Source organism: Musca autumnalis, unplaced genomic scaffold, assembly GCF_047663935.1.
Source record: "Musca autumnalis isolate F117 unplaced genomic scaffold, ASM4766393v1 scaffold_4, whole genome shotgun sequence".
Taxonomy (NCBI): Eukaryota; Metazoa; Arthropoda; class Insecta; order Diptera; family Muscidae; genus Musca; species Musca autumnalis.
Genome location: NW_027411977.1, coordinates 117,071,400 through 117,094,217, shown reverse-complemented (window position 1 = coordinate 117,094,217; position 22,818 = coordinate 117,071,400). Strand labels below are relative to the sequence as shown.

Genomic DNA, 22,818 nt, shown 5'->3' with positions numbered 1-22,818 from the left:
CTGGAAAGCCGGTTAAAGTTGCATTCTTAATTATTATTAAGTTGCCCAACTATGCACATTTATGAAGTGAAAATATAATTTATGGCAAAAGTTTTACATTTTTCTGGGTAAAAAAAATAATAACAACAACACCAACAGCAACAGGATATTTTCTTCATTTCTCACACTTCACACATTACTGACTGTTTGAGTGACAACAGCTGTTATTGTTGTTGTTGCCTATATGTGTGTGCAACTTCAGCACTTTGTGAGTGAATGAGTGACTGACTGACTGAGGGCTTGTGTAAATCATCATAAATCCACAACAACAACAGCAGCAGCAACAACACAATTGATATTTTGTCAGTTTCATTACAAAAAGGACACAGTGTTGTGGAGTTTGGTGAATATGATGGGGATGGATAAAGCATACATTTATATTGGATAGTTCAAATCGATTTAAATAAAAAATTCGATGTTTTGGGTCTATCGAGTTTGTCAAAACTGTTAAAGGTCAGATCATAGATAGTATAGGATAGTTATAGACCTTTACATGCCAAAATCCGGGATTTGTCTTGATTCATCTTCCACCTAAAATGGACATTAACGTCTGTGTGGTGTTACCTATCATATTTACCTTTAACCCCCTCTAAAGGCAGTGAATTAATATGTGCCTTGCAAAACACGTTCACCCTTAAGAGCGCCACAAACTTTGGAGTTATTACACCCTCAACCAAGAACTATTTTGAACTAATATGGGATGATTCGTTTTCTTTCTGTTAAGAAAGTACCAAAGCCCACAACTTTAGGTGGAGAAGTGTTTGGACCACTGGAAATCCCATACATATGGGTACAGTGCTGCTCAAAACATTTGCAATTGGAATGATTACTTTACTTTTTATATAGTTCTGAGGTAATTTATGGATTTTTTGTGGGTCGATTGTTAATTGAACCCTTTCAAATATTTAAAAAATAATTGGCAATAATTGCACTTATTGTACAAAAATATACGAAACAAAGTTCGGACTCATTTTTGGTCCTGCTCAAACCATTTGCAACTGAGAAAATTTGCTTCAAAATCTGAAGATATTATCTTGGGTTAGATAATATATTGTGAGTTAAACATTTTATTTATTATCTGGACACATAATAAAGGTATCCTGTTATAATAATAATTGTTCCACAAACATCCCAGAAGGGACAAAGGAGACTTCTCTCATATCATATTAGCTCAATGATATGGGGCCTACGTTTATAGCCAAGTCCGAACGATGTGTCTAAGACACCCCTTGTGGAGAAGTTTTACATGGCTGAAATACTCAGAAAATATCGCCAACATTACTGAGGGGTATTTTGCCACCGTTGAAAAGTGTTTGATGTTGCCTGGCCGGGGAATCGAACCCACGACCTGCATCGTGCAAGGGGGTATGCAAACCATTGCACCACGGTGGCACCCAAAGTATCCAGTTAAGTAAATAAATTTTTATATACTTTGGAATCCTGTCTCTAAGCATAATTGTTAAATGCCAAGTTTTATTCGATATTTAATTGTGTTGAGTTCAATTTAGGACCCTGGAACCTCCTATTTGAGTTTCGATCACTTAAGCTGATCGGGTCCGATAAGAACACAAACAAGTAAGAACGGCGTTAAGTTCGGTCTGGCCGGACTTGTTATACCCCCTCCACCACTAGTCGTATTGAAGTAAAATGGAACAATTAGTTTCCTTTCGTTTATGAATAAGACTAAATACCAAATTTCAGCAATTTAAAAATACCGAAATTCGGGAGGTGCCGTTCTAAAGGGGCTATATCAAAAGTTCGATCTATACCACAAATTTCTGGCGGAAAGTATTTAAAATCAAAAAAAAAAAAAACTAAATACCAAATTTCCGATATTTCGGTAAGATAATGTGGCTAAAACCTTCAAAATAGCGAAAACCAAGAGATACACTTCTATTGGGGATATAGGAAGACTTGGACCTATACTGATAATTCATTTCTGGAATATTTTACAACCCCATGGAAGACTAAATAACAAATTTCAGTCATTTCGATGGGATATTGACGTCACAACCCCCAGAATAAACAAAATCGGAAGGTATCGTTCTATGTGGGCTATATAAAAACGAGGACCCATACCAACGAATTTCAGTCGGAAAGGTTTTTACCTCCAACGTAGACTAAATACCAAACTTTAGTCGTTTCGGTGGATTATTGTCTCCACAACCTTCAAAATACCGAAAATTGGGATGTACCTTTCTATGGAGGCTATATGAAAGCGTGGAAGGTTTTATACTCGCAACGACGACTAAGTATATGATGGCGTGGGCCTGTACCGACAAATTTCATATGGAAAGTTTTTACCCCAAATGAAGACTAAATACCAAATTTCAACAATTTCGGTGGAATATTGATGCCACAAACTTTAAAATACCGGAAATCCGGCTGTGTCATTCTATGGGGGCCATATGAAGGCGTGGGCCTATACCGTCAACATTCTGGGGAAAAGTTGTATACCCCCAACGAAGACTAATTCCCGAGTTTCAGCCATTTCGGTGTGATAATGAAGCTAAAACCTTCCAAATACCGAAAATCTTCAAATTCTATGGGTGCTATGTCAAAACGTGGATCGATATAGACCATTTGCAATACCAAACATCCTAGGAGTAATTACAATATCTATCTTAAAAATTGCGAGCTGTATCTTGATTTAAACAGACATGGCTAACTCGATTTAGAATTTTACCCTGATCATGAATATACATATATATGTTATAGGGTCTCTGATGAATATTTCGAAGTGTTACAAACGGAATGACAAATTTAATTATACCCTCCTTATTATGGAGGAGGGTATAAAAACAAATAAAATCAGTAGATATCAGCACGCTTTCATCAACCCAGAGAAGACGAAACATGTAATATTCATCAGGAAACGCAAAATTCCCGATTTCCAGCATCCAGCTTTTGATGCAGTTGCATTAGCACTTTCTTCGGTAGCTAAATACATCGGTACAATCCTGGGTCATCGTTCAACATGGGAAGGGAATACCGAGGAGGGGGCGAAGAAAGGTCTCATAGCACTCTACTCCTAAAAAACTCTATTGGGAAAAGTTGCACTTATAGTACTCTTTCCTTACAAGAACTCCATTGGGTTGTGAGTTGTGACTTAAGTACAGTACACATTGTCAGTTTTGAATGACGATTTTTTTGCAATTATCGATAACTGTCCAACCGTCCAACAACCACAAAATATTTTGTGGTTGCATGATGAATGACAAAAATGAACGGCCACACTAGCAAGCAACAACAAAGCTGTCATTCAAAACCTAGCTTTAGACCACAAGTAACCATTGTCCTGTCCATCTTGTCTGGTGGCAAACATTTGGGAACTATACAAACTATCAAATGTGTAAAAGACTGCCTCAATTCTGAATACCTAAGTAATACTCAGGCCGCCGTAAACATGGTTTATTTTTAGGCTGCGAGGAAGGCTTTTGGGTTTATAGAGTCAGGACCGTGGCAGATTTCACATTTCGGACATGGGAAAGTCTTAAAGCCTGCTAGAATTAAATCACAAGAGTTGTGTAATCGATTATTTGCCAACCTCCTTCAGGTTCAACTCATTATCTGTGATCATTCCAAGTAGGCAGACTTGGGTCGAAGATAACTCTCCGGACAGTCTGGCACTATGTACAAGATGAGTCCAAGATGGAGTAAGGCACCATCAATCAAACACTCATTTAAGCTGCAGCTGTTATTGCAGCGTCTTTCAGGAAAGCAGCAGTATTGGTGAAAGAACTTGAAGGCAACCTTACAGGGTCGATAGGGTTAAGCGGACCTCAAAACTCTTAAGTCCTGGACCATAAATTCTCGAGCTATCATTGATTGCAGAAAAGCTCTACATGATATACGTAATATCGTAAAACTTAGCTATATAATGGGCAACGAATTAGCCGATATGCTAGCTCGAGGTGGCTCTAAATTCATCGACATACCAAGTGATTGATCTGTCCGGCAACCAGTGTGCTACTACATCGGCAAACTTCGAGAGATCTATGTCGAGAAAGTACTTCGCAAATGATTCTTTGAACCTGGAATCCGGACTACCAAAGTAATCTGTCCTGTGGTCTCTCGTCGTGGAACAACCTCCCTCCTATCCCTCGACAAGTTAGGGATGAAAATCACTGTGGGGCTTCTTAGGCGTTACTGTAGTGTGAGATCTCTAACTTCAAAATGGGATGACAGTGGCATTGACTACTTACTGTAGGCTATTGTAGATTTTTCGACTACTAACTACCGACTACTTTGTAGATATGAGGTCAATGACTTCACCTTCCTATCAAACATGGATCACATTATCCATTATTATTTTCTGCTCCGAAAATTGTGGAGGTCCAAGTTTTGGAACATTTTCTAGTTTTTTTCGATGTTTTCGGCCCAAGTTGAATTTGGAATTTAGCTTTCCTAGACGCCAAAAAAATCTCCACCGAAAATATAGATATATGTAGGTAAATGTTATTTGAGTAGCCTCGATATAACGCTACCATCGGATTTAAGTATTTTGAAGTATTTATGGTCGCTTTCTGTTATACTTTGAATGTAATTTGGCATTTGAGGTGTCAAGTGGCCACAAAAATTATCCACCAAATATTATGGTCCACGCTTTGCAATAGCTCTAATATATCTGTACCGTTTCAGGTATCTTGAAGTTTTTATCAATGTTTTCTGCCCAATTTGGATGGAATTTGGTATCTAGCGTTACTAGTGGCCAAAATACTTCTCCACTAAAAATATAGTTATATGCAGGTCCACGTTTTTGAGTAGCCCCGATATAACGCTACCGTCGGATTTCAGTATTTTGATGATATTTTCGGCCGTAACTTGTATGTAATTGGCATTTAGTTTTCGAAGAGGTCAAAAGACTTCTCCATCAAATATTATGGACATCGGTTCAGGTTTTGGAGTAGCTCCCATATAAAGGTACCGCCCGATTTCACGTATTGTGAAGTTTTTATCGATATTTTTATCCGTACTTTAGATGTAATTTGACATTCAAGTTGTCAAAAAAAATCTCCACCAAATAGTAAGGACATCGGTACACGTTTTGGAGTATCCCCTATAGCGGTACCGCTCGATTTCAGGTATTTTGATGATTTTATCGACGTTTTCGATCCAATTTGGATGTAATTTGTAATTTAGCGTTCCTAGTGGCCAAAATACTTCTCCACCAAAAATATGGGTAGGTTAGGTTAGGTTAGGTTAGGTTAGGTTAGAGGATGTGCAGCCACTAATTGTGACTGCGCCACTCGGAGACCTTACGGTCCATTGTGATCATCCTTTAGAAAAGTGAAAAGTGAAAAAAATTTTTCTAGTGGAGAGAGAGATAAAGATAGATAAGAGAGATAAATAGAAATAATAGAATAAATAGATAAATAGAAATAAAAAGAATTAAGAAACAAATAAGAAACAAGGTAGGCAGAATAATCGAAAAAACAAAGCGTTACGCGTTTAGGTTGCGCTGTCCCAGCCACTTTAGATTTTTAACGATGTTGCAGATTACATCAGGTTCCACAGTTGAGTAGAAGGTTAGAGACGGCGGAAAACGAACACCCACTAGTCTGTGTCGTCTACGAGCCAGGGCTGGACAACGACACAGGAGGTGTTCGATCGACTCCGACTCCTCCTCATCCTCACAGAGTCTGCAGTAGTCATTAACATCCCTATCCCATTTAATGGTAAAGGCCCTGACATAGCAGTGTCCAGTGATGACTCCCGTCGTTACCTTCACTTCCGCTTTGCTCAGGTTCAACAGCGAATTTGTTCTTTTGGCTGACAGAGACGGCCATATGGATCTTGCCACAATGCACCTAGGTTCATTGTGCCACAATTCACTGGCTCTTTCGTCAGAGAACGCTTCGACTTTTTGGAAAAAGTGACAGATGGGTGGTTTGATAGAGTCAGTGATAGCTAGATCAGCGGACTGTGATCCTCGTCTAGCTAATTCATCTGCTTTTTCATTACCCTGGTAGTCACGATGTCCAGGTACCCAACATAGCCGAAAGCCGTTAGTTAGCGCATCCAGAGCTGTTGCAGGATTTGATGGCTTTAAGAGCCGCTTGACTATCCACATAGATAGTCACTGGTTCAAAGATTTATGCATCCAGATTTTTAATCAATTCCGCCGCCTTCCAAATCGCGAAGATTTCAGCCTGGAACACACTACAGTTGCTGTCTAGCCTGTATGTGCGTTCAAGTGATAGACTTTCACAGTAGACACCGGCACCGGTACCTTCCTCCATCTTGGAGCCGTATGTATATATAGTCAGACCGCCCAGAGGGGGGTTACTGCGGGTATAGGAAGGTCCAAATTTTTGAGTAACTCCGATATAACGCTACCATCGGATTTCCGTATTTTGAAGGTTTATCGATGTTTCCCGCCCAAATTGGATGTAATTTGGCATTTAGGGTTCCAAATTGCCAAAAAAAATCTCCACCAATTATTATGGACATCGGTAGACGTTTTGGTATAGCCCTAATATCGAGGGACCGGCCGATTTCATATATTTTGAGTTTTCTTTTTTTTAAGATTCGTTTAAAGTCGAAGCGCTCCGGCGATTTTTTTGTTTTTTGATTTTTCTCAACATTGTAGTTTCATAGTCCGCAAAAGCTTCCCAGGTGTAAGCTCTTTTCATTCAAAGTTGGTTCAAGAGCACCGTGTCTAAGGTTGTGCTTTGTAAGTAACAATTACTTCAGTATTTGGTGAGTATGTTTTCTTCCGGAATCCCCTGTCACTTATCTTTTTGCTGCGCTCTATAAATTACAGTCAATTTGGTTGGAAAAGTTACACTGTGCAGATGTGAATATTCATTAAGTCACACATATTACCATGCATTTAAATTTCAATTTATACGAGCATATACTCGTACTCTTAGTGACAAGTGTTTATTCCGCAAGATAAAGTTAATCCTGATCGAACTAATTATTTTTTTCTGCAATTAAATTACAGCTTATAAACGTTTAAACAAGATGTAAATTTCGTAAAATGTGACTTTTAAGGCCTTTAAGCAATCTGTCAACTTTAAGTCTTGTGGAAGTTGTAAAACCCCTTTTCAACCGTTTTAATCATTTCGTTTATTTCTTTGTGCACTATTCGTCATGAGGTCACACGCACACTTGAGAGAAATGTCAATGTATTTGGCCGATAGCAGAGGTAAGAAGTTCCTTTCTCTCGTCAAATGTGGCAGTAATTCTTATATGTAAGTACATACATACATATGCAATATCAATTGTAATGCCCTAGACAGACGGCAGCGTTAATTTGCATTAACTGCCTTAATTCTAATCAATTCGTGCATTATACACATTCTTAATGCACAAAATCAAACTGAATTTAAATTGAATTTAGGTAGTTCAATATGGCAATGCTGCAAAAAGAGTCCATATTCATGTAAGAGAGAGAGAGCATATTCATGCTCTGAGACACAATTTGCATTGCAAACAACAACAAAAACGTTGTTTACCAGCAATCAGCTGTTTCATAAATGTAGAAACTGTTGTCTGTCATGGTAAAATTAAATTCAGATCTTAATGCAAATTAACGCTGCCGTCTGTCTAGGGTATAATATTTGTTAAGGTAAATGACAAACTAATTTCAGCCTATCAGCTCTAGAACATTGTGAGAACCTATATATAAGGTACATACATACAAAAAATATATAAATGCTATTACAAATATTTGAGTTATGCATTTTTTTAAATATAAAAATTTATTTATTGCATAACTTACCTTCCTTATACACGTATACAAAAATATAAATTTATTGTTTTTTTTTCGACAATGATATTTATACATATACAATACACATTTTGTTAAAAAAAGGTTGTTATAAAAAGTAATAATATTTATACAAAACTTAAAATGAACACACAGAAAAAAATACAAAATAAAATATTGGAATATATTTACAATGGACTCTCTCTCAATGAATATCCCCTGGCAGCGATGTACAATATGATGAGTTTGTATCATGTCTTTGTTATTGTTGTTGCATTTGAGGGGTTGTTGGACTTAAGTACTGCCAGGGGATACATTAACTTTATCCTCTCTGACTGACTCCGTGGTACAAAGAGGAGATCGAGTAATTAAAGTTAAGTAATAAAACACACAACAACAACAAAAAATATTTTTTTTTTGCAATGCAATTAAAATACTTTTTATGCATTTGTTTGTTTTAGATTTTTATAGTTTACATTAACCAGGAATCAATATAGAGTGTTATATATATTTTTTTGTTATATAGGTCACCACATTTAACAAAAAAATAATTTCAATTTTTTTCCTCTCACAGACATACATATTTTTTTTTTACACTTTAATTTATGGTGTAGCTTTTTTTTGGACTTACCTGTGTTGATGGTACAGCAGCAGCAGTTGGCTGATAATGTTGAGGTTGATTTTCTTCCTGAGTTTGTGGGGCATACAATGGTGCCGTGTATTGAGCATGGGGTTGTGGTGTAAATTCACGTACAACCCTTTCCTCGTTGGCTGGTGGCCAAGCTACACGCTTGTAACCTATTTCATTCAAAGCCAACGAATCACAGGACATTTGGCGGAAGTGAGCGGAAGTACGGTGAGTGTTTGTGTTTGTAAAAATGAAAAGAAATAAGGGAAATACATTTTCAATTAATAATTACACAGTAAATACATTAGTATCAATAGAAGAATACAAGTAGCTAAACTTAATTTGTGTGTGATTTATGGCTTCAAGCTCTTCATTCTCTTCTAATCGAGTTGTTGTAAATCCACAAAAACCCTCAAATGAATACCTAAACCAGATATAAACGATTTGGGGTTTATTTCATCCGCATAATTTGATTAGTTTATGCATAAATATCTCAAGGGCTTCATTGAACAGTATTAATAAAATATGCACATATTTTAGTTGTGATTTTGGCTAAGGCTATAATAACTTTTACTATGTGCATAGTTATGTATATAAATCTAATTGAGACAACTAAACTAATTAGAATTGTTAATTCTTGGAAATTTTTGTTAATTTGTTCAGAAACAAGTAATACAAACGAAACTTCATACAGTAGTAGTTGTTGCAAAACCGATACAAATCAACTGAATGCTGAATAAAAATTTACGGTACAATTCAAATTCTTAAATTAACAGACATTCATCGAAATTTACTTAAATCTACCAGTTACATTCGTAACAATATATACTTCATAGGATCGCCGAGGAATATTTCAATATGTTATAAACGGAAATAATAATTTTAGACCCTACAAAATATATATATATTAGATCAGCGTACAATTCTATATCAAAATAGCCATGTCCGTCCGTTTTTCCTTCTGTGGAAATCACTCTAGCGTCCGAACGGATTGAAGTAGATGGATGAAATTTTGGTAAAATCTATTGTATGTACTTAGGACTTATGGTATTGAAAACGGGCTATGTAGGTCCTCGTTTTGGTATAGCCCCCATACAAACTGACGCGTTACGCGTCGTCCTTTTAAGGATTTTTTAAGATATATGTCCCAATTGACCACCGAATTGGCTGTAATTTGGTATTTTGTGTTTCCACAGGTTAAAAAACATTTCAACCAAAAATTGTTTATATAGGTCCACGTTTTGGTATAGCCTCCATATAACTGCCCCATATAGGTACACGTCACTTTGAGATATTTTGAGTGTATTAGTCCCATTTGAACACAGAAAGTGGGTATTTGGTGTTTACAGATGCTAAGAAACATTTCTACCAAAAAACAAGTGATCCAAGGCTATAGTCGGGTCGGGGCCGACTATTTGATACCCTACATCACTACCCCTGTGCATAAGCTTTTGACTGGTAAAATTCAAAATCTTAAAATTGGGATAGCTTAGCGCCTCTGAATGTGTTCATTAGTACAAGTCAATTTTGTTGAAACGCATTTAAGTGCATCGTCAGTACAACTCAAATAACAACATGGAAAAGTGGGATGTACGCCAACCATCAAGAGGCTTCTTTCTCTGTAAGACCGCCACCAACCTCCAAAATTTCGTGAGGATCCGATCAAAATTCCGACCTGTAGCGTGATTGCACAAAAAATTGGAAAAGGGATGCATTACCGGCTATTGCGATATCTCTGATGTTTGACCACCTATGACAACCTACTTCACATCGTTGTAAAGGTGATATTTTTACTTTCCTTGCCAGATTTTGCTTTCAATATACTTATTACAGAAGAGATATATTCGCTTTGAAATAAAACGTTGGCCTTTTCTCCAAATTAGTTTTTTTTCACATCCCGATCCCTGAATAATATCCGACCATTACCAAAATCAATAGGTTTTTTCCTCTGTGGGACCCCCATTAACAGCCAAAATTTCGCGACGATCCAATCAAAATTGCGACGTGTAGCGTGATTACAAAAAAATGGAAAAATGGGATGTATTACCGACTATTGCGATATCTCCGTTATTTGGCCACCTACTCCAACCTGCTTTACATCATTGTAAAGATGGAATTTTTTACTTTCATAGTCAGATTTTGCTTTTGGAAGCTCCCCAACCAAAGCTGTGATATTCGTCATTATTGTTAAAATCGCAAAAATTAAAAGTTTTGTTCTACTAGCGGCTATTGCGATATCTTCGTTGTTTGACCACCTACGACAACCTGCGTTACATCGCTGCAAAAGTGATATTTTTTACTTTCATTAGCAGGTTTTGCTTTTGATATACCCCATAAAGAAGCGGAGATATTCGCTTTGATATAAAATGTTAACTTTTTCTCCAAATAAGTTTTTTGCCCATTCCGACCCCTGAATATTATCCGACCATCAACAAAATCAATAGGCTTCTCCCCCTCCTGGATCAACACCCAAAATTTGGTGACGATCGGATTAAAATTGCGACCTGTAGTGCGTTTCTCTAACTCATTTTTTGAGTTACCGACAAATGTTGGTAAAATTAAAATGCTTATAATTTCGGTAGTTAACGATATTTTTCGGTAAGTTAGCGACCAATAAAAAGTAGTCGTAAAGTTCTACCGAAAGCAAAAGTGTTGTCAACTTTTATTTGAATTTTTCATTCATAATTTTGCGTTTTAATGTTATCGATTTTTGTCGGTAACTCAAAAAATGTATTTGAGAATCGCACTACTGTAGCGTGATAACAAGGTTTAGATGGACAGACGGACATACGGATGGACGGACGGACAGACATAGCCAGATCGACTCAGCTCGTCAAAACATTCATTTTGGTATATATTTGTATGGGTCTACGGCCATTATTTCGATGCGTTACAAACTTTTTGGCCAAAGCCAACGTATAATACCCTCCCCACATAGTGGTGTAGGGTATAATGAGTATACAGGTCCACGTTTTGATATAGCCCCCCATAGGACGGCAACTCCCGATTTTCGGTATTTTGTAGCTTTTAAGGCCTGCGTACATAAGCTGCCTTGCCTGATTGCCTTGCTTTCCTGCTTCATTTCTGACATAATAAAAATAAAAGAATAAAGAAGGCCGAGCAAATTTCGAAATGGGTTGCCCTTTTCTTTTTTATTCTTTTATCAGATGCAAGCAAGGTAAGCAGGCAAGGTAGCTTATGTACTCACCCCGCCTCATTACTTCACCAAACTAGATGAAATTTATTATTTAGTCGTTTTAGGGGCTACAAAACTTTCCTTCAGAAATTTGTCTGTATAGGTCCATGTTTTAATGTACCCCCCCATAGTGCGGTACATCCCGGTTTTAGCTCCGGTACATCGAAGGTTTTAGCCTCACAATCATACCGAAGTGCCTGAAATTTGGTATTTAGTCTGTTTCGGGGCTACAAAACTTCCCCTAGAAATGTATCGGTATCGGTCCACTTTGTGATGTGCCCCCCATTGAACGGTACATCCCAATTTTCGGTATTTTAAAGATTTTAGCCTCATTATCACACCGGAATGGCTGAAATTAGGAATTTAGTCTTGTGTAAGAATACAAAACTTTCTACCAGAAATTTTGTCGGTATCGGTCCACGTTTTGTATAGCCCCCATAGAACATCACCTCCCGATTTTCGGTATTTTGAAGCTTTTAGCCTCATTATTTCACCAAAGTAGCTGAAATTTATTATTTAGTCGTTTTCGGGGCTACAAAACTTTCCCTAAGAAATTTGTCGGTATAGGTCCATGTCTTGATATACCCTCCATAGAATGGTACATCCCGATTTTTGGTATTTCGAAGGTATTTGTCTCATAATCACACCGAAGTGGCTGCAATCTGGTATTTAGACTTTTTCGGGGCTACGAAACTTTCCCCTTGAAATTTATCGGTGTCGGTCCACGTTTTGATATAGCCCCCATAGAACATTACCTCCCGATTTTCGGTATTTTAAATCTTTTAGCCTCATTATTTCACCAAAGTAGCTGAAATTTACTATTTAGTCGTTTTCGGGGTTACGAAACTTTCCCCTAGAAATTTATTGGTTCGGTCCACGTTTTGATGCACCCTCCATAGAACGGTACATCCCAAATTTCGGTATTTTGAATGTTTTAGCCTCATTTTAACACCGAAATGACTGAACTTTAGTATTTAGTTTTCGTTTGGGGTATAAAACTTTCCCTCTGAAATTTGTCTGTATAGGTCCACGCCTTCATATAGCCCCCATGAACGGTATCTCCCGATTTTCAGTATTTTGAAGGTCGTGTCCTCAATATCCCACCGAAATGGCTGAAATTAGGTATTTAGCGTTAGCTGGGGGTGTGAAACTTTTCACCTGAAATTTGTTGATATTGGTCCACGTCTTCATATAGCCCCCATAGAACGGTACTACCCGATTTTCGGTATGTTGAAGGTTGTGTCCCCAATATCCCGCCAAAATGAGTAACATTTGGTAGTTAGTCTTCCTTTAAATTTGTTGGTATAGGTCCATGCCTTCATATAGCCCCCATTATCCTGATTTTCTGTATGTTCAAGGTTGTGTCCCCAATATCCCACCGAAATGGCTGAAATTTGGTACTTAGTCTTCGTTGAGGGTATAAGACTTTCCACCTGAAATTTGTCGGTATAGGTCACCGTCATCATATACCCCATGAATGATACCTCCCGATTTTCGGTATTTTGAAAGTTGTGGCCTATATGTCCCACCAAATGGGCTGAAAATTGGTAGAAGATTAAAGCTTGGGTTTACAACTTTCCACCTCAAATTTGTCGGTATAGGTTGTAACGAAACCGCTGTCCTAAACTCAGTTCCGGCCTTGCTCAGGGAAAATGGGAGGGTTTTGCGGACTGCCGGTTACATAATTTATTTTAAAGATGATAGTGAATTTAGATAGAGGAAGCTAAAGAAAGTAAGAACGACAGGACGTAGAGATATTATGTGATCATGTGAACCTAGATTACCTTATGTTTCAACAATAATAATGCGGTATTTAGTTAAAAGTCATTATTAACAATAACATTTATATTTTTATTTGAAAATTTTACCCATTAGACGAAGGTCATTTCTTATTAATTTTTAATTCATTTCTCGTTAGAGACGAGCTTACTGACTAAGATGCTTTTTTAAAAAAGGAAAGCCGACGATACGAACCCACACAACCACCACTGTGTGACATGACATGTTTCGCCTTTGGTTAAGAAGGCTTCTCAGACACATCGATTGTGGGGCGGCTTCGCTATCAACTAACTTTTTTCCTCTTTCAAATGCAATTTGTTTTTTACAAAGTTGCATTTTTTGTTCAAATCTTTGTTTGGCTTTCATGACAAACGCTTAGCGTATCCTTTGAAAGTTATGAGTTTGGTTCTGAACACTAACACGCCGTGACAACACTTTTTTCCATGTGTTTTTCAAGGACGTGTGTTCGAACCCCAGCCTGGCTCAAGCTAACTATCTTTTAAATTTAGCTTCTTATCTTTTCGATATTATTTTACGAATTAAAACATTTTCTATCAAAAGTTTTGAAAGCTCAATTTTTTTATATTTCAAACGAACTATGTTTTTTTTTTAATTTTCTTTACTTGTTATCTTTCACAAAGTGTTAGGTGGTACAGAGCCACAAGGTCGACGTCCTCAGATAGCCCCCATAGAACGGTTATTCGTTATTTTGAAAGTTGTGCCCTCAATATACCACTGATATGACTGAAATTTGGTGTTTAGAATTCCATGGGGGTATAAAATATTGCAGAAGAGAATTATCAAATAGCCCCCATGGAAGCGTACTTCGCGATTTTCGGTATTCCGAAGGTTGTACCATCAATATCCCATCGAAACGGCTGAAATTTTGTGATTAGTCTCCGTTGGTGGTATAAAATGTTCCATCTGAAATTGTCCGGTATTGTTCCATGTCTTTATATAACCCCCATAGAACGGGCTCTCCCAATTTTCGGTATTTTGAAAGTTTTAGCCACATTATTCAACCGGAATAACTGAATTTTAGTATTTATTCTTCGTTGGAGTTAAAAACAACCCTCCAGAAATTTATCGGTACAGGTCAACGTTTGATACATCATACATACGTTTGATACATATACATATAACGATGCTTACGATGTTCGTTAACTATCCCAATCTAGAATATCCAGGTTTAGGTAACATTTATTTCTTCACGGAATTGTCGGTGTAGGTCCACGTTTTAGTATAGCCCCTGTAGAACGGTGCCGCCAGATTTTCGGTTGAAATTTGATTCCAATATAGTAATTTATGGTGCATAGTATACAAATTTCGGCCCGGTCAATCGAAACGCGATTTTCACTTGTTCACACTAAAATACATCATATAAACAACTACATAATTTCATATAAATATAAAACCTTGTCGCAAGTTATAAAATACGAGTATAATAAGCATTAAATACTCATCATAGTAGTACGCAGCTATCTTTCGATCAATAAATATTCATTAAACGAAAACTATGCATTTAATTGTTTAATAGTTATTAGTATTTTTTGGCCTTATTATTTACAGTTAATAAAACATTAGGTTTATATATTTTTGTTTGTAATAATATAATAATTGTTCCACAAACATCCCAGACGGGACAAGGGAAACTTCTCTCATATCAATGAGTGCACCCCGATTCATATTACCTCAATGATATTTTTGTTTGTAATTCCGAAGGTTTTGTACAATTGTTTTTGTGGGAGACCACAGTGGGGTATTGCCACAGTTCTCCAGACATAACCTTCGTGTCACCTGGTTTGACAAAGGAAGTCACCTTGCAATCCGTCGTTTCTCTTGGCTCACAACATCTTCCCAAAATTGTCTTCAGCAGCAGACCGCCCGATTTCATCACCTCCGAACTCCGTACTTTATTCAATCATGGAAAAGGTATTTGGACTAGCGAACTCTAATCACCGCTTCAGAGACATGCCCAACCCTTCTGATATTTGGGTAACCGAGAGGACGCTCCGAGACATCAGCACTGCTGCAGCCCCTCGCCACATTTCTCCTGGTCGAATACCCGAAGTGAGATCAAAATTTCACAGCAAAGGCAACGGGATTAGCAAATAAGCATGATGAGCTTCGTCCATCCAACCCCAGTGACCCCAGAGTCAAGGAACTGTCACTGGAACTTAACAGGTTGTTGGGTGAGCATAAGTGGAACAAGTAGCTAAATCATCTGAAGAGTTACAACATTGGAGACGGACGGACGGACGGCAACGCTTACGTCCCCCTCAAACCCTGGAAAGAAGGAAGATAGGACCTGTCAGGTTTGGCGATGTTGCGCTGGCTTATCCGAAGAGGTGTGCAAGTTATTTTAATCGGCAGTTAGTCGAGTACCCCGAACCGTGACAGGGCGAAGAGAAGAGTATTACGACGCACTAGATCTCTTTCTGCCGGTGAGGAACTACCACAATTTACAATGGATGATGTTGCCAATGTCATCAGCAAAGGTAAATTCTACAGACCGATTTCGCTTAGCAAAATCTCTTGAGGCTTTACTCCTACCCAGCGTCAGAAATAGCTACCCAGTTGCCGATCATCCGCATGGGTTCCGTAAGCAGCAACGCATGACAACAGCGCTGCATGCAATCTCCATACATATTAGTCGAGGACTCAATCAGAGCCGTGCGAGAGGACAATGTTGGTGACGCTCGAATTATCAAAAGAGGACATTGAGCAGGCAACTCTCCGGCCATGTTTGAAACGTTGCATAATTAATTATATGTGTGGACACAAGTCGTGCGTGCAATTTAGGAACAAGAAGACCAAGCCCCGTATAGTAAAACGGGCAATTCCCCAGGTTAGGATGATATTCGGTCCTCGGAGAACATACCCCATGTATCACGGCTGAAAAGCGTCATTTGCCACGACAAACCAGAGTATTTTTGGCTCATCTACGCTTGGGATAGTCGTCTAAGTTCCTATAGGGCAAGTATTGATAAATCTGTGCAAAACATATGCTCTGCATGTGGCACAGACACGCACTACACCCTACTTTAACTTTTTGGTTACAACCCAACGAAGCAGCAACATTCCTAGAACTGAAGATAAACCAGGGCCAGATTAACCAGAAAAACGAACTTACAAACATATCACACGCTGTTACAACAAGAATAACCACGATTTCAATATACATGGGACAGTCATGGGGTGCATCAAATAGATGAAATTGGGCGAAAATATAGATGGGTTATATAAGGGTGTAACGCATTACAATAAATTCTTTAAAGTATTTATATATTATTGATGAGGGTAAAATTCTCAGTCGATCTGTCCGTTTTCGTCTGTCTGTGGTAATCTCTAGCTTCCACAAAAAAAAAGTAATAATAATAATAAAAAAATGAAATAAGACGCTTTGGAAAAATGCGTAATTTGTATGCAGGCAGATCAAATTGGTAGATGGTCTATAGCTACGGTGACCAACCGTACTTTATTATAGAGTACAGTACTCTATTTTAGGTGTCCGTACTCTATTTTTTTAACGTACTCTATTTGTCCTCTATTTTCGTCGCACGTACTCTATGTCCTCTATTTTTGATTTGTTTTACAAATACATGTGAATTCATAGGTAATCCAATGAAATTGTGGATTCCTGCAGTACTGGAGCACACCAATTTTCTTGGTTTAAATGGAAATACTGATTTTTCTGTTGGCTTTAAAATTTTCGAAGATAGGCTTTTAAGAATAGAAGCATTAACATTTTTTGAATTTTTGTGTTAAAGTATTACAAAATATCCGTCATCTTTTTTGGTCTGTTACTTTTCATCAATGTGTAAGAGGGCAAGACTTCTACATACATACAAGCGCTCAAACCAATTGTTGAAGCATTTTCTCCACTACCATTGCAACACCTCCAAAACGTGGTTGCGGTTTACCTTCGGGCTCATATGCATAGAACCTTCATTTTTTTTTTATTCTTTTGAAGAATAGACCCATTTTGAAATTTCTTGCACCGATCGACACGGAATCCAACGAGAATAAACCTTATATGCAAGAAGAAATGTCTAAGGATGATTCTATCATGGCGATGTTCACAAGTAAAAGTCAAACCATATTGAGTAAGCTTATGGTAAAACATGTCAAACTTTCCAGTGGAAATGTGAAATGGCGCTTGGCAACTCGTATTGTTGCCTAGGCCAGAAACTTATGTAGTAACCCTTGTATATGTACTATTTTTTCATCAAAAAATATTGGCCACCGTATCTATAGCGGTCCACGTTTTGGTATAGCCGCAATATATCGGTACATCCCGATTTCAGGTATTTTTAAGTTTTTAGCTACTTAGGTATTTAGGGTTCCCAGCGATATGGAGACTTATCCACCAAAAATTATGCATATAGGTTAGGAGGGCCTTATGAAATTTGTAGGTATAGTTTCACGCCTTCATATAGCCCTCATAGAACGGTATTCCCGATTATCGGTATTTTGAAGGTTGTGGGCTCAATATTCCACAGAAATGGCTGAAATTTGTATTTAGTCTGCGTTGGGGGTAAACAACTTTTCACCTGAAATTTGTCGGTATAGGTCCATGCCTTCATATAGCCCTCAAAGAACGGTACCTCCCGATTTTCGGTATTTTGAAGGTAGTGGCGGCAATATCCCACCGAAATGGCTGAAATCTGGTATCTAGTCTTCGTTGAGGGTATACAATTTTTCACCTGAAATTTGTCGGTATAGGTTCAAGTCTTCAAATAACCCCCATAGAATGGTACCTCAAAATTATCGGTATTGTGAAGGCTGTGGCGTCAATATTCCTCCGATTGGCCGAAATTTGGTATAGCCCCCATAGAACGGTACGTCCAGATTTTCGGTATATTGAAAGATGTGGTTTCAATATCTCACCGAAGTGGCAGATATCTGATATGTAGTCTTCATTGGGTGCCACCGTGGTGCAATGGTATGCATGCCCGCCTTGCACGCTGAAGGTCGTGGGTTCGATTCCCCGTCCAAGCCACATCGAACAATTTTCAACGGTGGCAAAATACCCCTCTGTAATGTTGGCGACATTTCCTGAGTATTCCAGCCATGTAAAACTTCTTTACAAGTGGTGTCTTAAGACACGCCGTTCGAACTCGGCGATAAACAGTAGGTCCCATATCCTTGAGCTAATATGAATCGGGGTGCACTCATTGATATGAGAGAAGTCTCCCTTGTCCCGTATGGGATGTTTGTGGAACAATTATTATATATTATTATAGTCTTCATTGGGGGTATAAAACTTTTCGCCTGAAACTTGTCGGTATAGGTCCACGCCTTCATGTAGCCCTCATAGAGCGGTACGTCCTGATTATCGGTATTTGAAGGTTGTGGCCTCAATATCCCACCGAAATAGATGAAAAAATGGGTTTCGCGGGGAGCCATTTACCATAAGACTATGCAATATTGTTCAACAACAAAAATTCCAAAAGTAGTATAAGATGTGCTCTTTCAGATGAACGAGAGAACTACTTAAAAATTTTGACAGATTCTTTGAAAAAAATTCATGAAAAATTATTTTTTTTTATCTGCAAAACTAGGTATAAGCCCTTAAGGGCGTTGGTACTTGTTACATATTTACTTATATTAAAAATATTCTACTCTGATAGCAGAGACCTTTGAGTCAGAGAATGAACCAAGAAAAGTCCTTGACTTCGCCTTCTTAAAAGATAATCATTACAGTAGCTCGTTACCTATCTATCGTCCCCTAAGTCACGTGGTGTGCTCTATTGTTATGTCATACCAGCCAATATCTGTTCAACTTACAACCAAGCGGGAATAAAGAAAACAAAAAACACCTTAAGGCCAAATTGAAAAGCGACTATAGAAGAGCAGCAGGAGGATTAAGATGGTTTAAGAGAATATAAACACGTACATGTATTTTATGGACATTGAAAGTGAAAACATAGCAAAAACAAGAAATCTTTTTGGCTTATTTTCATAGACCTGAGAGGAAATGCAAAAAATAACATAGAATGCGTGAATGTGTGAGGCTGGGCGGGGATGGGTGGTGGTTGTTCATAACTCTTCACAAATAAGATAAATAACAACTTTAAAAGCCCAAAATGTTACAGAATGGGTTATAAGGCGAACAACCAATGGACCCCAAAACGAAACATATGTGCCAAAGTATCTTTGCTGGTATTTAGAGCGGCTTAATGGCCAACGTACTGATGGTGCTATATGTTTACTTACACACATGAACTTTTCTTTCTCACATCTGACATATGATATTACATAGAAACGTGGCCACATTTGTACGTTGAATTGTTGGCCAGTGAGAGTTTAGTTGTTGTTGCTGTTTCGTGTCCGGCAAAGGTATAGGAATCAAAAATCAATAAATGCCAGTAGTTGTAATTTACGGATATCCGTTTTTCGTGCTTTAGCTTGAGGCATTCATGGGGTGAGTGGTCATAAACGTGTTCTGGTCAATGTGGGATTATTTTCTTTTTTTTTTGTTTTTTGCTCATTTGCTTTCTCTAAAAGATATTCAGTTGGGGGGAAAGCAAAACAAGAGCAAAGCAAACTAGAAAATGACCCGGCTGACGGCTAAAAGGAAATAAGTTTTTTCACCTAAAAGTTAGATATCCATGGCGTTTATGACTGGTTGTACTTTAATAATTTGTTTTATTTCCAATTGTAATCACTAACCCCATTCTAATGTTTGCCAACTCAATATTGGCCTTGCTCACATGTGTAAGTAAGGATGTATGTATGAACGTATCTCTGCATAAATGCTATTAAGAGAGGGGATAAGTTGGTTTTTCATTCCGTTACATATTGGTGTTTTCGATGCTTACACCAACTTCGAACATAGGATGCTGGGAGCTTTCATTTTTTTGTTAGTTTTGCTCACTGTAGCATTCTCGCCCCCACCCCCTTTTTTTGTTTGTTTGTTCAGGATTCCGGCTAGAATACCTTGAATTATAAACACGTGCTAAAGGTCATGTACACATTTACTCGAGATGCCTTTCCCGCAGCAATGCCATAATTTCATATTTTTATGCTCGAAGAGTGCTAAATTTAATAGAAATCATATTTTAAGGGTTTATGGTCAGAACGTGAAAAAGAGGAAAACTGTGAATGAGAAAGTGCCAATATTGTGTTAAATTGTTAACTGAGTTTGTTTTTATTAATGTCAAGATTTGTTGTTTTTGTTTCATTTTCTATGAAATGTGTTTTTTGTGTTTGCTGAACCCTTTTGGTTTCTTCTCTTTCATTTTTTTGCCCCAGGACAAGTGTGTGTGGGTGCGCGCCGTGATGTGATATTACCTAAAGAATTATTTTTAATAGAATTTAATTTGTCAGGAAATAAGTTTAAGAACCCGAAAAAATGTTCTTTGGGCCTTCTAATGGATATCATTCCATTAAAAATTATACTTGGGCATTAAAAAGAGATGGTGGTTGAAACATATAAATTGAAGACGTGTACATAAATGTAATAAATGTGGGCCAATGTGACTCCCACTGGTTGGGTGTGGTGAGGTTGAAAGTAGTGGCAACAGTTAAAGATGCTTCCATACCGCATTTGCTTTAGCAAAGATTAATGTACCGGATTAACTTAAAGCGCTTTTATCAAATACCAGTGCTACATTTTGTTTTCGTTTAAGTATACATTATTATACCCTCCACTAGAGTTGGGGAATCTAGTTCCTACTTCCTTGTACTAGTTCCAAAACGTATGAGTAACATCATGAAATGTAATGTGTGATATTAAGTACCCAGCAAAATTTGAAAGAAGGGGTTCCATGCGATGACGTGATTTCATGGCATCTTTTGCATTGGTTCAATCGAAGTCGTGAAAGATACGATCTTTTCATTAGCATTTGAACCAATGGAAAGGAAGTCGTAAAAGATCCGATCTTTTCATCATCATTTGAACCCATGCAAAGGAAGTCGTGAAAGATCCGCTCTTTTCATTAGCATTTGAACCCATTCCATCGATCCAATAGAGATGAATTTTGTGTTTCTATTTATACACATTTTTCTAAATATATAAGATTAATTATTTGCAATAGGTTGATGTTGTCGGAGACTCGAAATCACAACCAACGTTGTTAAAACGTTCGTCGTAATGATAATGCCATTGCAAAGGGTTGGTGAAAATGACATGCCAAAACATTGGTGGAAATGACATGCCAAAGCATTGGTGAAAATGACATGTCAAAGCATTGGTGTAAATGACATGCTTTGGATCCAAAAATGAATAGCATCTTTTGGGGTCTACGCTCGTACAAAATTCATCGATGAAGATGCTAAAAAGATGACATGCCAGATCACTTGCACCCATGATTGAATGGCATCTTTGGCATCGAACATTTTGCTGGGTATGTATACGCAGTTTGTTCAAAGAAAAAAGCTGGGCCATTGGAACTGCGAAGTGAACTAGATAGTTCCATGTAGTTCCTTTGGCACAACTCTACCCTCCACCATAATATGGAGGGTATAATTAAATTTGTCATTACGTTTGTAACACATCGAAATATTCATCGGTGACCTTATAACGTATGTATATTCAGGGTAAAAATGTAAGACGATATAACCATGTCGGTATGTCCGTCCGTCTGTCCGTCTGTTGAAATCAAGATACAGTTCGCAATTTTTAAGAAAGAGCTTTGTAATTTGGTGCAGTAGCTTCTATTACTCCTAGGATGTTTGGTATTGCATATGGACCATATCCGTTCACGTTTTGATGTAGCCCTCATAGAACGGTACCACCCGATTTTCGGTATTTTGAAGGTTTTAGCTTCATTGTCTCGCCGAAATGGCTGCTACTTGGTACTTAGCCTTCGTTGGAGGTATAAAACTTTCCCCCAGAATTTTGTCGGTATAGGCCCACCCACGCCTTGATATAGCCCGTATAGAACGGTACCTCCCGATTTTCGGTATTTTGAAGGTTGTGGCCACAATAACCCACTGAAATGGCTGAGATTTGGTATTTAGTCTTCATTTGAGATACAAAACTTTGCATAAAAAATTTGTCGGTATATGTCTACGCCTTTATATAGCCCCATAGAACGGTACCTCCAGACTTCCGGTATTTTGAAGTTTGTGCTTCAATATTCCTCCGAAACGGCTGAAATTTGGTATTTTGTCTTTATTTGGGATTTAAAACTTTCCATATGAAATGTATCGGTATAGGTCCACGCCTTCATATTGCCCCCATAGAACGGTACCTCCGTATTTGCGGTATTTTGAAGATTTGTAGCCTCATATAACCCTCATAGAACGGTACCTCCCGATTTTCGGTATTTGGAAGGTTGTGGCCACAATAATCCACCGAAATGGATAAAATTTGGTATTTAGTCTTCGTTGGGGATATAAAACTTTTCACATGAAATTTGTCGGTATAGGTCCACGCCTTCATATAGTACCTCCGGATTTGCGGTATTATAAAGTTTGTAACCTCAATATTCCACCGAAATGGCTTAAATT

At 37.9% G+C, this 22,818-nt stretch overlaps 1 protein-coding gene across 15 annotated transcripts in view; it reads right to left on the bottom strand.

Moving 5' to 3' along the window:
- The window catches only part of LOC141403343 (uncharacterized), a 564,369-nt gene that overhangs the window by 94,165 nt on the left and 447,386 nt on the right, over positions 1-22,818 (bottom strand). For all 15 annotated transcript variants that reach the window (XM_073985610.1, XM_073985614.1, XM_073985615.1 and 12 more), the window contains one exon: positions 8,388-8,554. In XM_073985610.1, the coding sequence (XP_073841711.1) occupies positions 8,388-8,554 (167 nt within the window). The remainder of the gene's footprint in view (positions 1-8,387; positions 8,555-22,818) is intronic.